The sequence below is a fragment of the Gigantopelta aegis genome, chromosome 1, assembly GCF_016097555.1.
Source record: "Gigantopelta aegis isolate Gae_Host chromosome 1, Gae_host_genome, whole genome shotgun sequence".
Taxonomy (NCBI): Eukaryota; Metazoa; Mollusca; class Gastropoda; order Neomphalida; family Peltospiridae; genus Gigantopelta; species Gigantopelta aegis.
In genome coordinates, this window is record NC_054699.1 from 37,250,164 (window position 1) to 37,272,471 (window position 22,308).

Consider the following 22,308-nt stretch of genomic DNA (forward strand, 5'->3'; position numbering starts at 1 on the left):
GAGATTTGGTGGATGGGATGGGGCATTACAGTCAGATGATGGAGATTTGGTGGGTGGGGAGGGGCATTATAGTCAGATGATGGAGATTTGGTGGGTGGGGACGTTCATTACAGCCAGCGATGTAGATTTGGTGGGTGGGAAGGTTCATTACAACCCTAAGGCAGGGAAACATTTGAGCTGGCTCTTATGCAGTTTATCTTCACATCTGCTTGCATATGGTCATAATTCAGTGAGACCGTTTGTACCTGGTAATACCTTCGCTGTGCGGGATTTGCCTCGGTCAGTAGAACGCTCGCCTGAGCAGGCCTCTGGACATTGAGAGAACTATAGTTTTTGTTCGAACATCGCTCGCACAAGAGTGTTTTTGTGTAGCCCATTTTTAATACTGTGCATTGAATTTAGGACATCATGTACATGTACATCGGGTTATGCAAAAAAAAAAGGGTTACCTGAATTTGTGTTCACATAATGATCCAACATTTATAAATGGTTTACTCCAATTTATAATTCTCAGTGTTCTGCTTAGGTCAAAGGATCAAACCTTCTTGACAGACCCATTGTTTTAATGTGTTGCTTGTTTTTCAGACAGATGTGTTTCTGATATGTGTTGCTTGTTTTTCAGACATGTGTTTCTGATGTGTTGCTTGTTTTTCAGACGGATGTGTTTCTGATATATGTTGCTTGTTTTCCAGACGGATGTGTTTCTGATATGTGTTGCTTGTTTTGCAGACGGATGTGTTTCTGATATGCTTCAGTGTTGTGAGTCCATCTTCACATGAGAATGTGACAACGAAATGGCAGCCAGAAATCAAACACCATTGTCCAGACGCTCCCATTATAATTGTCGGTAAGATTCTTCATAACATGGTTTTATTCTGCCCATATTTCTTTGACATATTGGATAAAGTTTTTTTTTTTAAAACAAGCTTTATTGGCTCAGAAACATTTGGTAACTACACTGGCCCAGAAACATTTGGTAACTACACTGACCCAGAAACATTTGGTAACTACACTGACCCAGAAACATTTGGTAACTACACTGACCCAGAAACATTTGGTAACTACACTGGCCCAGAAACATTTGGTCACTACACTGACCCAGAAACATTTGGTGACTACACTGGCCCAGAAACATTTGGTGACTACACTGGCCCAGAAACATTTGGTGACTACATTGACCCAGAAACATTTGGTGACTACATTGGCCCAGAAACATTTGATAACCCAGAAACATTTAATAACTACATTTGGTAACTACACTGACCCAGAAACATTTGGTGACTACATTGACCCAGAAACATTTGGGGACTACATTGGCCCAGAAACATTTGATAACCCAAAAACATTTGGTAACTACACTGGCCCAGAAACATTTGGTAACTACATTGACCCAGAAACATTTGATAACCCAGAAACATTTGGTGACTACATTGACCCAGAAACATTTGATAACCCAGAAACATTTGGTAACTACACTGGCCCAGAAACATTTGGTAACTACACTGGCCCAGAAACATTTGGTAACTACATTGACCCAGAAACATTTGATAACCCAGAAACATTTGGTCACTACACTGACCCAGAAACATTTGGTGACTACACTGACCCAGAAACATTTGGTGACTACACTGACCCAGAAACATTTGGTGACTACACTGGCCCAGAAACATTTGGTGACTATTGATCCAGAAACATTTGGTGACTACATTGATCCAGAAACATTTGGTGACTACATTGGCCCAAAAACATTTGGTGACCACACTGGCCCAGAAACATTTGGTGACTACACTGGCCCAGAAACATTTGGTAACTACATTGACCCAGAAACATTTGGTAACTACATTGGTCAGAAACATTTGGTAACTACATTGACCCAGAAACATTTGGTGACTACATTGGCCCAGAAACATTTGGTAACTACACTGACCCAGAAACATTTGGTGACTACATTGATCCAGAAACATTTGGTGACTACATTGGCCCAGAAACATTTGGTGACTACACTGGCCCAGAAACATTTGGTGACTACATTGGCCCAGAAACATTTGGTGACTACACTGGCCCAGAAACATTTGGTGACTACACTGGCCCAGAAACATTTGGTGACTACACTGGCCCAGAAACATTTGGTAACTATATTGGCCCAGAAACATTTGGTAACTACATTGACCCAGAAACATTTGGTAACTACATTGGTCAGAAACATTTGGTAACTACACTGGCCCAGAGACATTTGGTAACTACATTGGCCCAGAAACATTTGGTAACTACATTGACCCAGAAACATTTGGTAACTACATTGGTCAGAAACATTTGGTAACTACACTGGCCCAGAAACATTTGGTAACTACACTGGCCCAGAAACATTTGGTAACTACATTGACCCAGAAACATTTGTTAACTACATTGACCCAGAAACATTTGTTAACTACATTGACCCAGAAACATTTGTTAACTACATTGGCCCAGAAACATTTGGTAACTACATTGACCCAGAAACATTTGTTAACTACATTGACCCAGAAACATTTGTTAACTACATTGACCCAGAAACATTTGTTAACTACATTGACCCAGAAACATTTGGTAACTACATTGACCCAGAAACATTTGTTAACTACATTGGCCCAGAAACATTTGTTAACTACATTGGCCCAGAAACATTTGTTAACTACATTGACCCAGAAACATTTGTTAACTACATTAACTACATTGGCCCAGAAACATTTGTTAACTACATTGACCCAGAAACATTTGTTAACTACATTGACCCAGAAACATTTGTTAACTACATTGGCCCAGAAACATTTGGTAATTACACAGGGCTTCTAGAATTTGTTTTAAATCCAGTATACATGGGATCAGTGATTTTTTAAATTTACTAGCCGCGATTAAAAATTAACTAGCCCTACTTTACTGTAAGTTCGGGAACATTCCAAAATTAATGGGATAACTTTACCAGATGGCTTCGTTAGTAAGTGGGTAAAGTACTCGGATGACAGTAACGCAACTTTATCAGACTTGGACTCGGCCAAACAACTTTTCAAAATTCTACACATTTATGAACGTGCATCTGGAGCTGAAGTAAATCTTCGGAAAACCAATGGTTTCCTAATGGGTAAACTTAGGTATGAAAAATACACTCCTCTTGATATAAGATGGAATAATGAAAAAATTAAAATTTTAGGATTTTATTTTGGCAGCATTGACGTTTCGGCAGATAACTAACTGGGAACCCAAAATTAAAAAAAATTAAACAATTCTAAATATATGGAGTAACAGAAAATTAACATTACATGGTAAAGTAGTTGCTGTAAATTCACTCCCCACTAGTGGCTTGTGGTATTTATCAAACGTTTTGGAACTTCCGGAAAAATATGCTAAACAAATTGACACAATGATTTTTGATTTCATTTGGAGTTATAGAAAACATTTTATATTAAAACAGCAAATTCAACTACCTAAGGAGATAGGTGGGTTGGGGTTTGTAAATATTCAGCTAAAAATTAAAGCACAAAGAATTAAATTTGTAAATAGACTTGAGTTTAGAGGTGAAGGGAATTGGAAATCTTTAGCAGATTACTTTTTAGGCCAATATAAAAATTTTAACATTGAAAGACACATTTTAAAATGCAACATTGTAAACAAAAAAGGCAATTTTAACCTAATGCCGAACATTTACAAAGACATATTATTAATTTGGGACGAACTCGACATTACACGCAACATGGAGAGCTATCAACAGATTCTCTATGAACCTCTCCATGACAACCCGACGATAAGTAACAAACAATACAAAAGTATACGGAGCGAACGACTAAATTTAGTCAGAGACATATGGGACTTGGGGACGAACAACTTTATGGACTTTGCTGGTCGCTCGACTGGCGTGGCATTTTATCGCCAAATAAAAGACCTACAGGACAACTTTCAGCAACCTTTATTGTAGACATTAAAAAATGAAGACCCCTATGATGGTGACTTAGACACCATCTTTCGTATCAATGTAGGTGATACGAATAAAGACGTGACAGTCGCGAATACTAGGGACATATATATGCAGTTCTGCTATTACGAACTCACAAAGACGCATCGTTTAAGTCCAAATGGGAAACCATTTTTAATGAAAATATAAACCTAAATTTGTTTTGGCAAACACTAAATTCTGCATTAATTGAAAATCACGATTTTGACTTAATTTATAAAATGATTACAAATGTAATTGCAGTTAGAAACATCTCTATGATGGGCAGATTGAGTGGACTCAGTCTTTCACGCCTTTTTTTACTGCAACAAAACTAGATTATTCATTAAACAAATTGAACCTATTTTCAAAAAACCTTTTGGCAACAAATTCAGATTAAATCCATACATAATGATTTTTGGAATCAAACATAAAGTTGGCAACTATGCGTTGAACTTGGGAATTGTTCTCTGGAGTAAAGCAATAAGTGTAATTTGGACCATATGAAAATTATTAGAGGGAAATAAGCCATGTAATGAAATGGCACTTTTCAAACATTTAGTATATTCAAAATGAATATTTTGCCACATTAGAACGGTCTAATAGAAGAGAAAAATTCTTGAAACACTGGTGCTTCAAAGGGGTCGTTGCCTCGTGCAATGACGCCTTTGACATTACATATCAGCTGTGATAATTAATGGTGAAATGTGCACAAAACGTAGAAAAACAGGCCTGGCTTGTAGCTTTGGGGGCCAGGTCTGCAAACCAGGTTAGAATCTTGTAAATAATTTTTAATCAACATACACTAAATAGTAAAAGAAAACAAAAACACAAGCATACACTAAATAATTTATTATAATATAAGCACAAACACTTCTATGTACATTTATATATTTTAACATTCAACGAGAACCTGGTTAATTGTATATAGGTAGGCTTTTTCATGAATAAATGGGGCACCCGGCAAATCGTCCGGAAATGCCCGAAAAGTTAAAAAAAAAGAAAAAAAAAAGAAAAAAAGTGTTTGCTATCAGCAGAGATCGTCAAAAGTATAGGCCCTACGCTCGATTCTTCGCCTGTTCCGCCATTGCACGGCAAAGCACACACGATCACCTGTTGTCAGTTTCACGTAACACTGTGTTTGCAGATTTGAAATTGTATGGGTCGTCTCAAAAAATTAAATGAGAAATCTTGCACTGTACGAAACATGGTCGGTTGAGGATAGGGTATTAGGGCGTTTGATCTTGGCAATGTATTATCAACTATCGTACCTTCCTATTTCAGAATTAATATTGTATAAAATATTGATTATGTACATTTTAAATAAAATATACTAAAGTAGAAAAAAAGAAGAAAAAAAAAGAAAACAAGTTGATACAATTTTACTAAATAATAATTATAATAATCAGATATGTCACCTAAAGAGGGAGATAGAGCTTAAAAACACTATAGGCCTTGACCTAAGTTTTTTTAATGGTAGCCCACCAGGTTATACAATCTAGTAGCCCACAGTAAAAATTGGTAGCCCCATATCATTTGAAGTGGAAACACTGTACATTATAATATTATTAATAATATATTATTCTATAGACTGGGGGACTAGTAGAAATTATTGCAGGCTAGTAAATTTTAGTTGGTTTTGGTCCAGCGGGCTAGTGAAATATGTTCCATTTCTGCACCCTGGAACGATATCTGGAGTTGGGGGGGAGGGGCCTAATCTCTAATGGAGGGACACAGTCCAGTTGGGGTGGGGGACACAAGCCATATTTTAAACCAGATTTATAATAGAGTACAGTCCCCCTGGCCTCTTGATATAGAGGAAATACCTTACAAACTGTTGCCAGAACTGGGGACTTACATGTATTTGTTTCACGGTGTTGTTTAACTTGCAGGTACAAAAATAGATTTACGAGAGAACAAGGAAGCGATTGGTCAGCTAGCTGCTCAAGGACTTTCACCAATCAAACGAGAGCAGGGAATAAAAGTGGCCAATAAAATTCGAGCTAAGAAGTACATGGAGTGCTCAGCGCTGACGCAGCGTGGTCTCAAACAGGTGGGTCACAGGATCGAATCCCCTCACAAGACCCAACCTCTAGTTCTTTTCCCCACTTCCAACCAGTGCCTTACAACTTGTATACAGGGCTAGCTCTGAGTGTGTAGAACATTTTACCAAATTATCTAGTAACCTTCAGAAATGGCAGAAACCCAGCATTATTTTGCAACAAGATATCAATCATAATATGAAAATATTAAGTCAAATTACAATAAAATTTGCCAGTTCTGTTTAAAATTCACAACTGGTGAATTTGGTGAGTGGCTGAGCTAGCCATTGATATATCAAAGTCCATGTGCTGTCCTGTCTTTGGGAAAGTATAAGGGAAAGATACCTTGCTACTAATGTTTTAGAAGTATAGCAGGTTTCTGCAAGTTTTCTAGGCATTCTGTGTGTCCAAACATACATGTAGGCCCGTTTCCAAAAGAAAGTGGCACTGAAAATGTTTGACATCCAACAACCAATGATTAAAAAATCAATGTGCTCTAGTGGTGTCATTAAACAAAAAGAAACTTTAACTTTTTACTGGCCCCTAAGAAATGTAACGGTTATGCAATGTTTCATACCTTATCTTGTTCATCCTTTGATGTGTCATACATTGTACTGTTTTAAACAGTAGAGGCTGCATTTACAAAGCTTGTTTTTTATTAAACGAAGGTGTTAAAGCATTGTAAAGGTATGTGCCCAGTGGTAAAGTACTATTCCTCCTCCTAGCCAGTACACCACGACTGGTATATCAAAGGCTGTAGTAAGTGCTATCATGCCTGGGATGGTGCATATAAAAAATCCCTTGCTACTAATGGAAAAATGTAGTGAGTTTCCTTTCTAAGACTACAACAGTATGTCAACATTACCAAATGTTTGACATCCAATAGCCGATGATTAATAAATCAATGCTCTAGTGGTGTCGTTAAACAAAACAAACTTCTTTTATGGGGTAAAGGTATGTATTTACAAGCGTGTAAGTCAAAAACATCTTTGTAAATTCAGCGTTAGATGTTTTGTTCCCCGGTCATTTTGAACACACTGTATATTTGCCCTGTGTATGGCTTACGCTGGAAGCCACAAATTAATAGCATTTTGAACACTGTATATTTGCCCTGTGTAGGGCTTACGCTGGAAGCCACAAATTAATAGCATTTTGAACACTGTATATTTGCCCTATGTATGGCTTAAGCTGGAAGCCACAAATTAATAGCATTTTGAACACTGTATATTTACCCTGTGTAGGGCTTAAGCTGGAAGCCACAAATTAATAGCATTTTGAACACACTGTATATTTGCCCTGTGTAGGGCTTGAGCTGGAAGCCACAAATTAATAGCATTTTGAACACTGTATATTTACCCTGTGTAGGGCTTAAGCTGGAAGCCACAAATTAATAGCATTTTGAACACACTGTATATTTGCCCTGTGTAGGGCTTGAGCTGGAAGCCACAAATTAATAGCATTTTGAACACTGTATATTTACCCTGTGTAGGGCTTAAGCTGGAAGCCACAAATTAATAGCATTTTGAACACACTGTATATTTGCCCTGTGTAGGGCTTGAGCTAGAAGCCACAAATTAATAGCATTTTGAACACTGTATATTTGCCCTATGTATGGCTTATGCTGGAAGCCACAAATTAATAGCATTTTGAACACTGTATATTTACCCTGTGTAGGGCTTGAGCTGGAAGCCACAAATTAATAGCATTTTGAACACACTGTATATTTGCCCTGTGTAGGGCTTGAGCTGGAAGCCACAAATTAATAGCATTTTGAACACTGTATATTTACCCTGTGTAGGGCTTGAGCTGGAAGCCACACATTAATAGCATTTTAATAAATTTGAGTGAGAAATCTGTAGCCAAATTCATATAACAATTAGCTAAACGGAAAGGGCAAATTTACAAAGCCTGTTTTTCTTAAACGCGGGTGTTTAAGCCGTGTAAATATATGTAATTACATGTAAGACATAAACTGGCTTTACAAATTCAGGCTTTTTATTTAAAATACTAAATATAGAAATGAATTTTTGGGCTATATGGCGAATGCCTTCGTGTACAATATTCAGTGGACTTTAATTTTGAGCAATCAAAAACATCATCCTAGTGCTTGAATGAAACAAACCATTTGTTTGTTCAAGTGAAAATATTGGTGGACAAGTAGATTTCTAGATGTATTTGTCTGGTGGGCTAGTAAAAACATTCTGCTTATTTCTATCACTAATTGCCTCATTTATTTTATATTTAGATTGATTTTGTTACCAGACTTATGAAAGTTTTGAGGATATCCGATCTATTTTTAAAAATATCTTAATATTTACAAGTAAAGTTATCTGAAAGATCATTTAAAATAATAATTGTTAAGCCGACTGCTTTTTCTTAGAGGTGCACAAATCTAATTTGGAACGATCTAGATATAATGTTGCATAGTCCAAAATATAAAGATTTTGCAGTTTTCATGAGGTAATTTGGCGCATAATTTGGAGCGGTACATCAAAAAGAAATGGAACGATTTGAGTAATTTTGACTTAGTTTGCCGAATTGTAGCTCATATTTCACAAAGACTGTGGGATTAGTTTTTATGCATCCATCTGTGGTATGGCATTGTCCGTCCATACGTCCGGACCATATCTTGCATACAGATGCATACATGACCATCAAACCTAACATGTAAGAACAACTTGGGATGGCGGTGTGTCACATACTATTACTAGGTCACTGTGACCTACTTTTCACGGTTTACGGCACATAACAGTAAATCCTTGTCTGGATCATATCTTACACACAGATGCATGCATGACCATCAAACCACACATGTAAGAACAACTTGGGACAACGGTGTGTCACATACTATTACTAGGTCACTGTGACCTACTTTTCACGGTCTACTGCACATAACAGTAAATCCTTGTCTGGATCATATCTTGCATACAGGACCATCAAATCACATGTAGGAACAACTTGGGATGGTAGTTGATCCAAAACAAACTGTTAATCCATCCAATTACAAAAATTTCACATACTTACAATTGAATCATACCCGTAACATATTCATTAATATAGATATGGTTTTCCATCAAACTCCTGATGAGCTTATCATGTACCTCACCGGTACTCTTGTTATCATTGTTATGTTCTGTCACTGCATTTCGTTGACCATGACAGTTAGTCTCAGCAACACTGTCATTCATCTGACATCATCTTTTCTAACCTTAGCATTGCAATTAGTTTTGTATGTATCCGGTTATACTTACAATATCACTAGTAGAGAGTCATATACTCATAAATTACAAATATTAACAATTAAAATGGTTGCTGCTCAGCAAAAAGTATTCACTTATAAAAATACACCATCCTATGATAGGTGGCCAAACAATGTACACCTTCAGCACCCACTTTACCCAGTCATTAAAACTGGTTTAATATTAAAGGGAGAGTACACTAAGACATGAGCCTTATGTGTTGGAAAGATGCATACCCGGACTACCAACACATACTGACACTTTAACAAATGAGAAACGTGTCATTTTAGAGTTAACCGGCCTCGGTGGTGTCGTGGTTAGGCCATCGGTCTACAGGCTGGTATGTACTGGGTTCGGATCCCAGTCAAGGCTTGGGATTTTAAATCCAGATACCGACTCCAAACCCTGAGTGAGTGCTCCGCAAGGCTCAGTGGGTAGGTGTAAACCACTTGCACCGACCAGTGATCCATAACTGGTTCAACAAAGGCCATGGTTTGTGCTATCCTGCCTGTGGGAAGCGCAAATAAAAGATCCCTTGCTGCCTGTTGTAAAAGAGTAGCCTATGTGGCGACATCGGGTTTCCTCTAAAAAACAATCGGTGTCAGAATGACCATATGTTTGATGTCCAATAGCCGATGATAAGATAAAAAATCAATGTCAGCGAACATTTTGTTCAGTATCGCGTCGCGAAACGCGATGCAGTTTCCGGCTATCGCTACACAATATTAAAACGTATCGCTAAATGTCGCGATGCATATTTTTGACAGTATTAAATTTTGAAGATCGTCCTTAACCCCCAAATATTCCACTGATAACATGTTAAATCTATCACTGTAATGAACTATTTATCTAGGTGTAGATTTCCAAGTTTCATCAGATATTTTCTTTTTTGCAACAGCTTTTACGTGGTAAAACGGCTGTTCAGATATCCACCCACCGATAGACACCATAACATTATGACGTTTAGCTCTTAGGTTACGAATATTTTTCAACAATTTGCAAACAAAAAATCGTGTCATGTTTTAAAAATAATTACGTGAATCTTTGACAAGAATAATTTTTAAAACAAGGTGAAATTAGTTAGCAAATCGTATAGCGCATATAGTTTTGAAATGACCCCTTAATCGACCGTCTATTCCCAATAATTTTGACGTCACGCAGCAAACGTAGTTTGAGCAAGGTTGTTTTAAAAAACATTATCTCGCCTTCATGTAAAATTCTTTAATCTCATTGGTTGTTTGCCGTTGGACAAATCCCTTATACCCCTGTGGGCGGAGCCAAATTCTCTTATACCCCGTCTGTAATTTCCAACAGTTTCCAGCCACCCCAGTTAATGCTCAAGCAGTAATCAGATTATAAATAGCAATCAAGTATACATAATTAATTTTATTTTTACTATAAAATACACTATTTCAATACTTTTTAAAGCTGCACTGTTGAACTCGGCCACCTAATTACGGTCGTGGTGTTATTGTATTAATGCGCGATTAGCAACAGTTTTTTATTTATTTATTTTTTATTTTTAATATTTTATTTTTTTTACTACCCGTACATACCTTCGGCTCGGGGTAAAGAACACACAAAGGGTACATACAAAGCCATATACCTCTCGTGATGCTTCTACAACTTATAATGGCGACAAAAAAGAGAACTCTGTGGACACTGTTGCATCGAAGAGACCAAACATTGCTTGCGAGTCATCCTCCAACACTGAGTTTACTGAATGACTCTAAATTTAATTCTGTTCTTTGGGGTTCTGAACTAGAAATGTCACTAAAAGTTGATATAAAGGTTGCAAAAACTATTTTGTTCATATTTAATGAACCATACTAATGTTACAGAAATCGCTAATCAAAATAAGTGATTGCTAATCAATTTTAAAATTGATTCGCGACTGTCGCTCATCAAAATTTTAAAAACAAAATGTTCCCTGAATGTGCTCTAGTGGCGTCATTAAATAAAACACACTTTACTTTTAGAGTTAATAAAAAATCGTGATTATTCCTGCTAACTGGGGCAGCCATTTTCTTTTCTTTTCGAGGCGTCCGGTACTCTATCTTGGAGCGAAGTGACGTCAGCTCTGACCAACTCCTGTATGCACAGTGTAAACAAAAACAGTAATTTATGATAAGGCGCTTCTTTTTGATCAACCTGACTTGTAGAACAACATAAATGACGTGATAATATAATAAACTGTTTAACTAAATATATTTCAAGTTGCATCAATGGAACAAAATGGGGTTATAGTATTTTTCTCTGTTAAATAATCCAAAGGAAAAATGTACACTATTAGGCCTATTGGTCTGCTACGTTGGAGCAAAAAACGACAACCCACAATACCCAAGTGATAATATTCTTTTCTTTGGTCAGTTCTGTGATTTTAGATGGGAAAATCTACTTAATCAGTAGTTTTACAGAACTATTTACAGTAATAAACCATGTCCATTACCATTTTAGGGTGACAGGTAATATTACACAATACCAGTATGTATTTTTGTGTCTAGACAGCGGTAATTAATTGGCTGGTTACCAATCTAATACACACCTGCCAATCAGGAATCACAGGTAGAGGCAACTAACAGAATAGACCAATTAACTGAGTTAACACTGTTTCATTTCGGTACGTAGGTTAATCAATAAATCAATCAATCAATCAATTTTTATACATATTGTAAACTAAAGAATTCTTGTTATGGATTATTTTAAACCAATATATTAATATTCTCTTCTTACATAAAACAGAAATTGGAATTCCCCCTAACTCCGAAAGCACAACGCTGTTTGGTGTTCTTCGTTTTGCATTAAGAATATGCTAACAAAATTTAATTTTGACGTTTTCTAATTCAGCAATATTATTATTAATGCATGGACAAAACATGGTATAATTATTTCGATTTGTTATGTAGCCACTTTTTCAATGGTGGTTTATTTTGTATTGAAAAATAATATATACTTATTGCTGGCTTACTGGGATGTATATTATTACAGAATATTGCAATGCATGCCTATTTTATCATCCCGCAAAAAACAGGTAGATTTGTTTTTCTAGTTCTAAGACACATTCCTGATGTTATGCGTTAAGTATTACATAACCTCCAGCTTGCCAGAGGGCGTATTCACTGGAATGGAACAAAATGGCTGTGCCCTTAATATATAAAAGCTATCGCATTTAACCGTTTTATTAATTAAATATAATAATATACTTGTTGATATTAAATAATAATGTGCATTATATATCTTTGAATATGCATACCAGTCCAAAAGCCTTGCTTTTAAAAGCATTCATTTAACATTAAATCGGTTGCACGATTTCAGAAGGTATTGACTTGACACCACATGGAGTAGTTAATTGTGGAAGTAATGTAAAGCTTAATATTTTCTGGAGATTGCAACAAATTCTGTATCTTCTGTGGTGACTTATCCCCATGATCATCTAAGTAACAAGTTTAAATGATTGCAGCAAGTTTATCATGGCAGCAGTATCACAGCCTGATGCCATCAGTGATGAGCACACGTGGCAGCAAATGACATGCAATTGATTTATGTTTATTTGCTGTTGCCATCGTGGATTTGAGCAATGATAAAATACTCTGTATTAGTAAATGAATTAATTCCTTACACTAAAAACCTGTATTTGAAGTATAACTTATTGTTTGGGGTAAAACAGAATGTAAGTTATGACTACTGCCTACTATTGGTGGTTGTTTTCATGGTCATCTTGTGTTTAAATGATGATACAATCTTAAATCACCCAGTTGTTAGCAAGATGTTGTTATAAATGAATTCCGTGGGTCATACATTTTAATTGCTAACATCAAAATCTTTTTCAAGTGGATGTAAAATGTGATCATTGCAATTTCCTTGTTCTGGCTGATATCGTTTGTTTTGTTTTGTTTAATGACACTGCTAGAGCACATTAATTTATTAATCATCGGCTATTGGATGTCAAACATTTGAAAATTCTGACATGGTGCGGCCAACTTGAATTTAAATGATTTTGTGATACCTTAATTATTTGGGACTAATTCAAAATGAATTCCTTGACCCCTAAAATACCATAATAGACATCAACTGTTTTGTCATAGGTGATGAAATATCTGAGATATTGCCAGTTATGTGTTTTGGCAGCCATCTTGAATATTTCAAAATGCTCACGGGTACCAAGTTTGCACAACTTGGATCCTTCATCAGCACCTTTCAAAGATGCAAACACCACAAAGAACAATTGTAGGTACCGAACTACAAGGTTTTGTCAAAAAATGAGGTCTTGGTAAACAGAATATGTTGTTAATCAGTATCAGACATTTAGTGGCAATCACTGATCGCTGATCACTCAACACATAGTGACTTGCGAAACACCATGCAACAAAATTAGGTGTTTGTGTTAAACTGTGTCGTGTGGTTGTGTGTTTGTGGATATTTCTTTTTACGGGGAGCATGCCCCTGAAACACACATTTTCACCCCCTTCCAACTATTTTGCCAAACCTCTAAAAACATTGATGTATACTAATCAAAATAATTTCAGGGTCAGACGATGTTTTCAGCATTATTTTCTGATGATAGACAGGATAGCATATACCACAGCTTTTGATATACTACTGGGTTATGTCCTGCCCCAGCCAGGGGTGGATTCACACACTATTAAACAAATGTGCTAATGTGTAAACTCCATGTTTGACTCAATCCCAACTTTGACAGCATCTCACGAGACTCACTTCTATACAGTGACATTTATTTATTATTTTTTAAATTATTTATTAATTTTTTTAGTACATGATATCCAGATTTGGAATAACAGAAAATTTGCTAAGGCAGCAGTGTTAAAGATACATATTCTAAATATACTCTTCAATAGAAGAAACGCAAAACCACATTGTCGTAACATTTGGAGAATTGATTTAATTATTGAATGGTGAGTCCGATAATTACCAAATGTTGCTGGATTGTTCACAATTCACTCTAGTCCATTGTGAGTAAGTGATAGGACACACCACCAAGGTCAAGGTCATCTGGAGTCAATACCGGGTGTGGCCTCCGCGTGTGTTGACAACTGCCTGGCACCGCCTGCCCATTGAAGCAACCAGAGTACGGATGACGTCCCGGGGGATGGTGGCCCACTCGGCCTGCAAGGCTGCTGCCAGCTCGAGCAGGGTCTGGGGCTGTGGTTGTCGCTGTCGGAGGCGTCGGTCCAACTCGTCCCATAGATGCTCAATTGGGTTCAAATCCGGTGATATCGATGGCCAAGGAAGGACATTAATGTTGTTGTTCTGTAGGAAAGCCGTTGTGAGACGTGCTGTGTGAGGCCTGGCGTTGTCATGTTGGAACACTGCGTTGGCGTTGGCCATAACTGGAACGATGTGTGGCCGGAGGATCTGGTCAATGTAGCCCTGTGCATTCAGGTTGCCCTGCACGTGGACCAGGTCAGTTCTGCCAGTGTGTGAGATGGCTGCCCACACCATGACACTACCCCCGCCGAATCTGTCCACTTCCTGCACGCAGTTTGCCGCATAACGTTCACCACGACGCCTATACACGCGACATCTTCCATCATGACGTCGGAGCAGAAATCGGGACTCGTCACTGAACCACACCTGTCTCCATCGCAGTTGAGGCCATTGTCGATGAATCTGGCACCACTGCAGTCGGAATCGACGGTGTTGTGGTGTTAAGATGACACCTCGAACTGGACGTCTGGCACGAATTCCTACCTCACGTAGGCGGTTCCGTACGGTCTGGTCGGATATCCTGCGCAAACCTGGTATTGCTGCGGCTGTGGAGGTGGCAGTAGTCAATCGTTCCCGAATGTGGCGTACCCGGATGTAGCGGTCCTGCCCGGGGGTAGTGACCCGTGGTCGACCGGATCTAGGGAGGTCACGTGTTGATCCATGTTGCTGGTAACGGTCCCACAGTCTGGAGATGGTGCTTGGGGACACATGGAATGCCCTGGCAACGGCCGTTCTGGATTCGCCTGCGTCTAGTTGGCCGATGGCATTGTTTCTCTGCGGTTCACTGAGACGTGGCATGTCCTGGATTGTCAACTGTCGGCCAGATACAGAGGCCAGGCAAGCGAACACCCTGCACTTTTATACTGTCGGTGTTCATGTTGCACGTGCAGACAACGCACGTGCAGTGGTGACATGGTTTGCACGTGGCTGCGTTTTTGCGAATATTCACATTTTGGAACTTTATTGTACAGTAGCTGCGTTTTATCGAATGTAACCGTGGGAATGTGTTTGGGACATGCAATGACCTTATATTCACAAAGCATGAACCGGTAGGAAACAAAATCGGAGTTATAACCCATTTGTACCCTTTTGCGTTTCTTTTTTTGAAGAGTATATATGCATACATAGAGGTTATTACAGAGTGTTTTTCGGTATCGTCAATATCATATATTAGGAATAAAAATTGTATTATGCGAGCCTCTAGCACATACAAGTAAGTAGGCCTTCAGACCTTTATATTAATAAAATAATTTTCTGATTTTCCTTTACATTAAGGTGTGCAGGAATGGAGCTAGCTCTGGGCAAGCAAATCATTTAAACACCAAATTATCTGTAAAGCCAGTTATTTCCCCACCAAAAATCAGTTACCGGTATATCATGAAATTATTTTGCCAGTTTAAAATAATATTTGTCATTAGGTTTTTAAATTCCCAGTAAGCTAGTTTGGTGGTTGCCATAGCTAGCCCCGAGACCTACAAGTTCATCTTAAGACAACAGATTATGACAGCTTGACAAAAATTTACATCACATATCTACGATGCGCGATTGTTTGTGAGTGTGTGTGTATTGTGTGTATTGTGTGTTTGTGTATTGTATGTGTATTCTGTGTGTGTATGTGTGTCTGCGTGTGCATCACATATCTACGATGAGCTTTGGTCTATGAGTGTGTGTATTGTATATATTTTTGTGTGTGTATGCGTGAATGCATGCATCACATATCTACGATGAGTGATTGTCTGTGAGTGTGTGTGTGTGTATTGTATATATTTTGTGTGTATGTGGGTCTGCGCTTGAATCACATATCTAAGATGAGCGATAGTCTGTGAGTGTGTGTGTATTCTGTGTGTATGCATGTCTGCACGTGCATCACATTTAAGATGAGCGATAGTCTGTGAGTGTGTGTGTATTGTGTGTGTATGCGTGTGCATATGCATCACATATCCACGTTGAGCGATTGTGAGTGAATGTGTGTGTGTGTGTGTATGCATCTGCACATGCATCACATATCCACGATGAGCGATTGTCTGACAAGTTTCTCTTCGGCTGAAAACTCTGGATAGTCTGGATAATGCAGGTCGGATAGTAATTCATCTGAAATGGCGTTTGTCTTGATGTTTCAGGTGTTCGATGAAGCGGTGCGAGCAGTATTACAACCTCAAACGACGAACCGCCGTGAGACGAAGTGTGTCGTGCTGTGACCGCGGCCATGCTCTGCCAATCACAGAACAACACGGAATGACTGCAGCACGTGACCGCAATGGATGAAGTTTTACATGTTTTACTTGACCAATCAACGGCAGCCTTTGCAATTCAGAAACATTTCCTCAACAAAAGATTCTAGAAAATATAGTTTACTTCAGTTAAAATATACTTTGCCCTGGCATCTTTGTATCTCTGTATTGAAATTGCCCCAGCAAAAATAAATTTAATTCAAAATTAGTTTGCTTCAGCTAAAATACACTTTGCCTTGGCATTTGTATTTTAAATGTTAGTATTTTTATATTGAAATTGACTCAGTAAAAACTAAATTAATTCAAAATCAGTTTACTTCAGCTTAAATACACTTTGCCTTGCCAGTTGTTATTTTAAATGGTAGTATCTCTTGATGAATGCAAAAGTACTTTGCTTCTGCTAAAATGCACTTGCTGTGGCAATTGTATTTTAAATGTCTTTTTACAATTGTCTCTTCACTGATAAAAACAAGAGAGAAAAAAGCTACACTTAGTTTATTTTATGTCAGCTTTTTACCTTGACATTGCCGAAACGCTGAGGTGAATTGCAATGGCTGCAGCAGTAGGCTTGGAAGTGTTCACCCATACACTCTGAAAACATTTACCTACATAACCAACCTAATCACTTGCCTTTTTATAAATACTGTAATTATGATAATTTTCTTACGCTGTATTCAGTAATTTTCTGATTAGGTGACCTGTATACTCTTCATGTTGTTCTGTATGCCGATAAAAGAATTATGACAATTAGTTTGTTAACTTCTGTAAGTGCCTGAGTAGAAGCCTAGGCTTCTGTTTATTTCATGACTCTCTCAGACTCTCTATTCAATGTAGACTTCTGTTTATTGCATGACTCTCTCAGACTGCCTCTATTCAAGGTAGACTTCTGTTTATTTCATGACTCTCTCAGACTGTCTCTATTCAAGGTAGACTTCTGTTTATTGCATGACTCTCTCAGACTGTCTCTATTCAATGTAGACTTCTGTTTATTGCATGACTCTCTCAGACTGTCTCTATTCAAGGTAGACTCCTGTTTATTTCATGACTGTCTCAGACTGTCTCTATTCAAGGTAGACTTCTGTTTATTTCATGACTCTCTCAGACTGTCTCTATTCAAGGTAGACTTCTATTTATTGCATGACTCTCTCAGACTGTCTCTATTCAAGGTAGACTCCTATTTATTTCATGACTGTCTCAGACTGTCTCTATTCAAGGTAGACTTCTGTTTATTTCATGACTCTCTCAGACTGTCTCTATTCAAGGTAGACTTCTATTTATTGCATGACTCTCTCAGACTGTCTCTATTCAAGGTAGACTTCTATTTATTGCATGACTCTCTCAGACTGTCTCTATTCAAGGTAGACTCCTATTTATTTCATGACTCTCTCAGACTGTCTCTATTCAAGGTAGACTTCTGTTTATTTCATGACTCCCTCAGACTGCCTCTATTCAAGGTAGACTTCTGTTTATTTCATGACACTCTCAGACTGCCTCTATTCAAGGTAGGCTTCTATTTACTTCCTGCAGAATTTTCTAACAGAGGCAGGTTTCTATTCAAGGCAACCCTCTTTATTTTTTTTGCAGCACCCTGAGACCAGGCTAGGGATTTTTGAAGAAATCTTAGCACTACAAAATCATAAAACCAGCATAAAACCATCGTAGGTTGTTACATTGTTACAGTGATGTCATCGCTTGCGCTGATTTTCCAATTTCGTAGCCCTACGATAGCTTCTAAAACCACCTGACCTGGCTTCACCTCGAGGCAGGCTTCTACTCACAGGTTTACAGTGTTTTAATAAGTCATTGTTGGTTGCATTTGTCCATCATGTCCATTGTTTGAAAGTTTCCGATGATAGGTTACAATGTTTAGTGCTATCTTTTTCAAAGTTCAATGAACTTGTGAGTCATTTCCAATTATGAACAGTTTTACTACCATACATACATGTATGCTATGGTGGAACAGGTTAACCCAGTGTATGCTTTTGAAACAAAAAACAAATGTTACTTGAAAAGAAATAAGGGTAATTTTAGTGCTTAAGCCTAAAACAAATTGTGTGTTTCGGGAAATTTGCTGAAAAACATTAGTTACATGTAGAGTGGTCAGCATTTGAAAACCTCCAAATTATATAAAAATGTTTTTACTACATTCACCCATATGGGTGGAGATAAAATGTTATGTATGTACTTTTTTCACCTACATGTTAATACAAAAAACAACAACAAATAGTACAGTGAAACCTGTTTAAACTGGACCCTGAACAAACCAGAATCCTGTCAAAACCGGACGAGTTTCATTTTCTAAATTCTAAAATGCGACTCTCAAAAACAATTGATCCTGTCTATTAGGTCCTCGGCACGATCCGGTTTGTACTGGTTTTGGTTTTACTATAATATATATTAGGATCCCCCCTTTACTCTGTAGAGTTGTTTTAAATTGTAGGCTTTACCAGTGTACACTTTATGATGTGGGTGTGAGTGATTTTCTAAAAAGAGATTCAATATGGTTTTGTATGCTGTGAAAATGTTGATAATTATCAACGGCTTGTTAATTATTTTAAAACATCAGTATTGGATTTCTCCATCGGTTCAGATTTTCAGTGTTTGCGATGATTGCTTACACACTTTAATGATGATAGGTTACACACTTTAATGATGATAGGTTACACACTTTGAGAATGATAAGTTACACACTTTAATGATGATAGGTTACACACTTTAACGATGATAAGTTACACACTTTTGGAGTTAAACAAAAGTTAAACAAATTTATGTGTATGTATCGGCTCTATTTTTCATTAAATGTAAGTTCTAAATTAATTAAACTTGGTTTATAGTTGCATATACCAGTATTCATCTCAATACATATTTGAAAAAAATAGATAATTTATATTTTTAATTGTCTTTACATTAGCTCTATTTCCCACTAAATATAAGTTCTACATCAATGAAACTTGGTTTATACTGGTAGTTGAATATGTTCATCTAAATACATTAAAAAATAAATTAAATTATATATATTTGTGTTTAACTCATCAATGAAACTTGGTTTATGGTTGAGTATGTTCAACTCAATTCATATTTAAATTATTATTATTTTTTATTAAATTAATAAAAAAAATTCATTTAATTAAAAAAAGAGACGCAGCATTCCGAAAAGAAACACTAGCTTAATCCTGAATGTTAACATCAATTTTTTTTTTATTCTCTGAAACAGTTTATAATGGGTGAGACATTGTGACAAATTCTTGTTTGTTTCCCACGTGTGTAGGATTGCCCATGTTGTCTGTTGTGTGTAACCAGTTGTGATGTGCTGGCGACCTGGGCCCTTTTCCACGAAGCAGTCTTAACACTAAGATCACCTTATGTGTACACGGTGATTATCTACTAGTGTTTTCCCTAGCTTGTTTTAGCATGGTGTGACACGATGGTTCAGTAGTCTAGCGCCATCTTGCCTTAATCAGCGCCATTCTGCCCTGAGATTAAAGAAGCATTTTTCAATAATTAATTCTAAAATGACATGTATAAAACTCTAATGTAATAATTCAATATCCCAGTTATATATTTTGCCAATCATGTATTAAAATAAGCACACTAATTACATGCACATTTATTTTTATTTCAATTATTTTTTTTGTCTTTAATGAAAACAAAAAAGTACCCTAAAAATGAGGAAAGTGCCCTAAAAGTGTACAATGCCTTGTGAAATTTGTGGGGAAAACCCAATACACTAACAGTAATCATAGTGCTAAAATCTTTTTGTGGAATGGGACCCTGGTCGTCCGAGATGTATTTCATCTGTGCCTTGTCTTACTTCAAGTCGACTAAATCAGTTTCTGCTTCTGTAGGTCAATCATTGCCAGTAATCATTTTATATCTATAGTCTGTCCCACAGGGAACACCTTTTTCATACTATGGAATTTATACTTCCAGTTTATTATTTCTGAGCCAATTGATTTGTAAATTGCATACAAAAAATAGTATTTTTGTGTTATTTTCAAAACACTTTTACTTTTCTTCTTATGTCAAACCAAATTAAAATTATTTACAAAAAAAATGTTTTATAGAATGATGGGACGGACTATAGAGTTTTTCCTTTAAAAAGATAAAAATAAAGTCTAAGGGCCTAATTCACTAAACTATGATAACCTTGTGATATTGTGGTGCTGGGTAAAAGACTTGCTAAGACGATGCTTTGTTGCTATGAGAGCCTAGTGACGTAGGCCACAGGACACAGACTTTTTACCTGTCTTGGCGCTAGATGGAGTAAAACCATTGTAGGTTATGACATCACTATGGTGATTGGTGTAGTGACGTCATAGTCTATGATGATTTTACAATATCTTAGTGCTTAAATATCTGTAGCCAAGGGCCTAATTGACTGAATTCTTTGAACTTTGCGATATCGCAGTGCAATGCCAAAAGACTTGCAACAGAGATCTCTGTGAATTCTGCCACAGGGCTTTAAATAGTACTAATGTTGGCACAAATCGTTTTTGTTTGTTCCGATCACAGAGAGGTTGGTTTAGTGCACTAACATTGTTAACAACTGTACAATGAGTTGTTGATCTTGAGAAATGCATTTCACATTATTTTATTTAATTATAGCTTAATATTTAAGTGGTTTTGAGATCAAGAAGTTTCTACTTAACTGGGATATGCTTATTTGGGTCCAGAGATATGCTTATTTTGGCACAGTGCTTCAGTATAGTCCAAAGTTCTGAAAGTGTTTCTCTAAACCACAAATATTTTCTAGACGTTTTGTCAGTTACATCACTGACATCTTCATAAGAAGTCTTTAAAAAGCGAGAGAGAAAACAAAACTAATAACTGGGGTGAATGTAAAAAGATGTCAAAGTTGGCCGACTAACCTGAATGAGTGTGTTTATTGAATCATTGTTTATGTACACTGTGACTTTATTTTAACAGCTGGTGTAGATCTGAATACATTTCATTGTCAGATGAACAGCCTTGACCTTAATAATGTCATGCATAGAAACATCAAAGTAGGACAAATTAAACAACACGTCCTATTCTTATGCTACAATGTCTAACTATTCTGCAATGATTAACATAGCTTGGTTTTGTTGTCAGAATCATCATCGTGGAACAGCCAATCAAATATCTCTAAATTGATATCTCACATATGTGGGATACCATGACTTGATACTGAAAAACTCACCATGTTCCCTGCAATATTATTGGTGTATAGAATAACAGAATTTATAATAACATTAAATTTAGCTCTTTGTGCTTTGAGATGGATTTCCGCCCAGAACGTTTTAAAAGCCAGATACATTGTTCATTATTATTTAGCTTAGGTGATGTTCTTCTTTTATGTTTATATATTTATTTTCCGTTTGTTATTTGTATAGTATTTTACTTTTGTCTGCATTTTATGTTATTTACTATTGTGTTGTACATATGCAAGAGATGACGCTGCCTCCACTGACAGCATTCGAACATGGTGCGTGTTGGGTACGTGTTTGGGGTTCTAGTCCAGTGCTCCGCCACCACAAACACATCCACAGATTTAACACACTTACGAAATCTCATATCTATTCTATAATATAATTATATAAGATATTACACTCACTACCATTTTGTAT

General features: G+C 37.0%; 1 protein-coding gene across 1 annotated transcript in view; it reads left to right on the forward strand.

Annotated features, from left to right (window-relative positions):
• The window catches only part of LOC121374565 (ras-related C3 botulinum toxin substrate 1-like), a 29,499-nt gene extending 9,824 nt beyond the window's left edge, over positions 1-19,675 (forward strand). The window contains exons 4-6 of the mRNA XM_041501673.1: positions 730-847; positions 5,857-6,017; positions 16,592-19,675. Of these exons, the coding sequence (XP_041357607.1) occupies positions 730-847; positions 5,857-6,017; positions 16,592-16,669 (357 nt within the window). The 3' untranslated portion in view covers positions 16,670-19,675. The remainder of the gene's footprint in view (positions 1-729; positions 848-5,856; positions 6,018-16,591) is intronic.
• Positions 19,676-22,308: the final 2,633 nt, after the last annotated feature.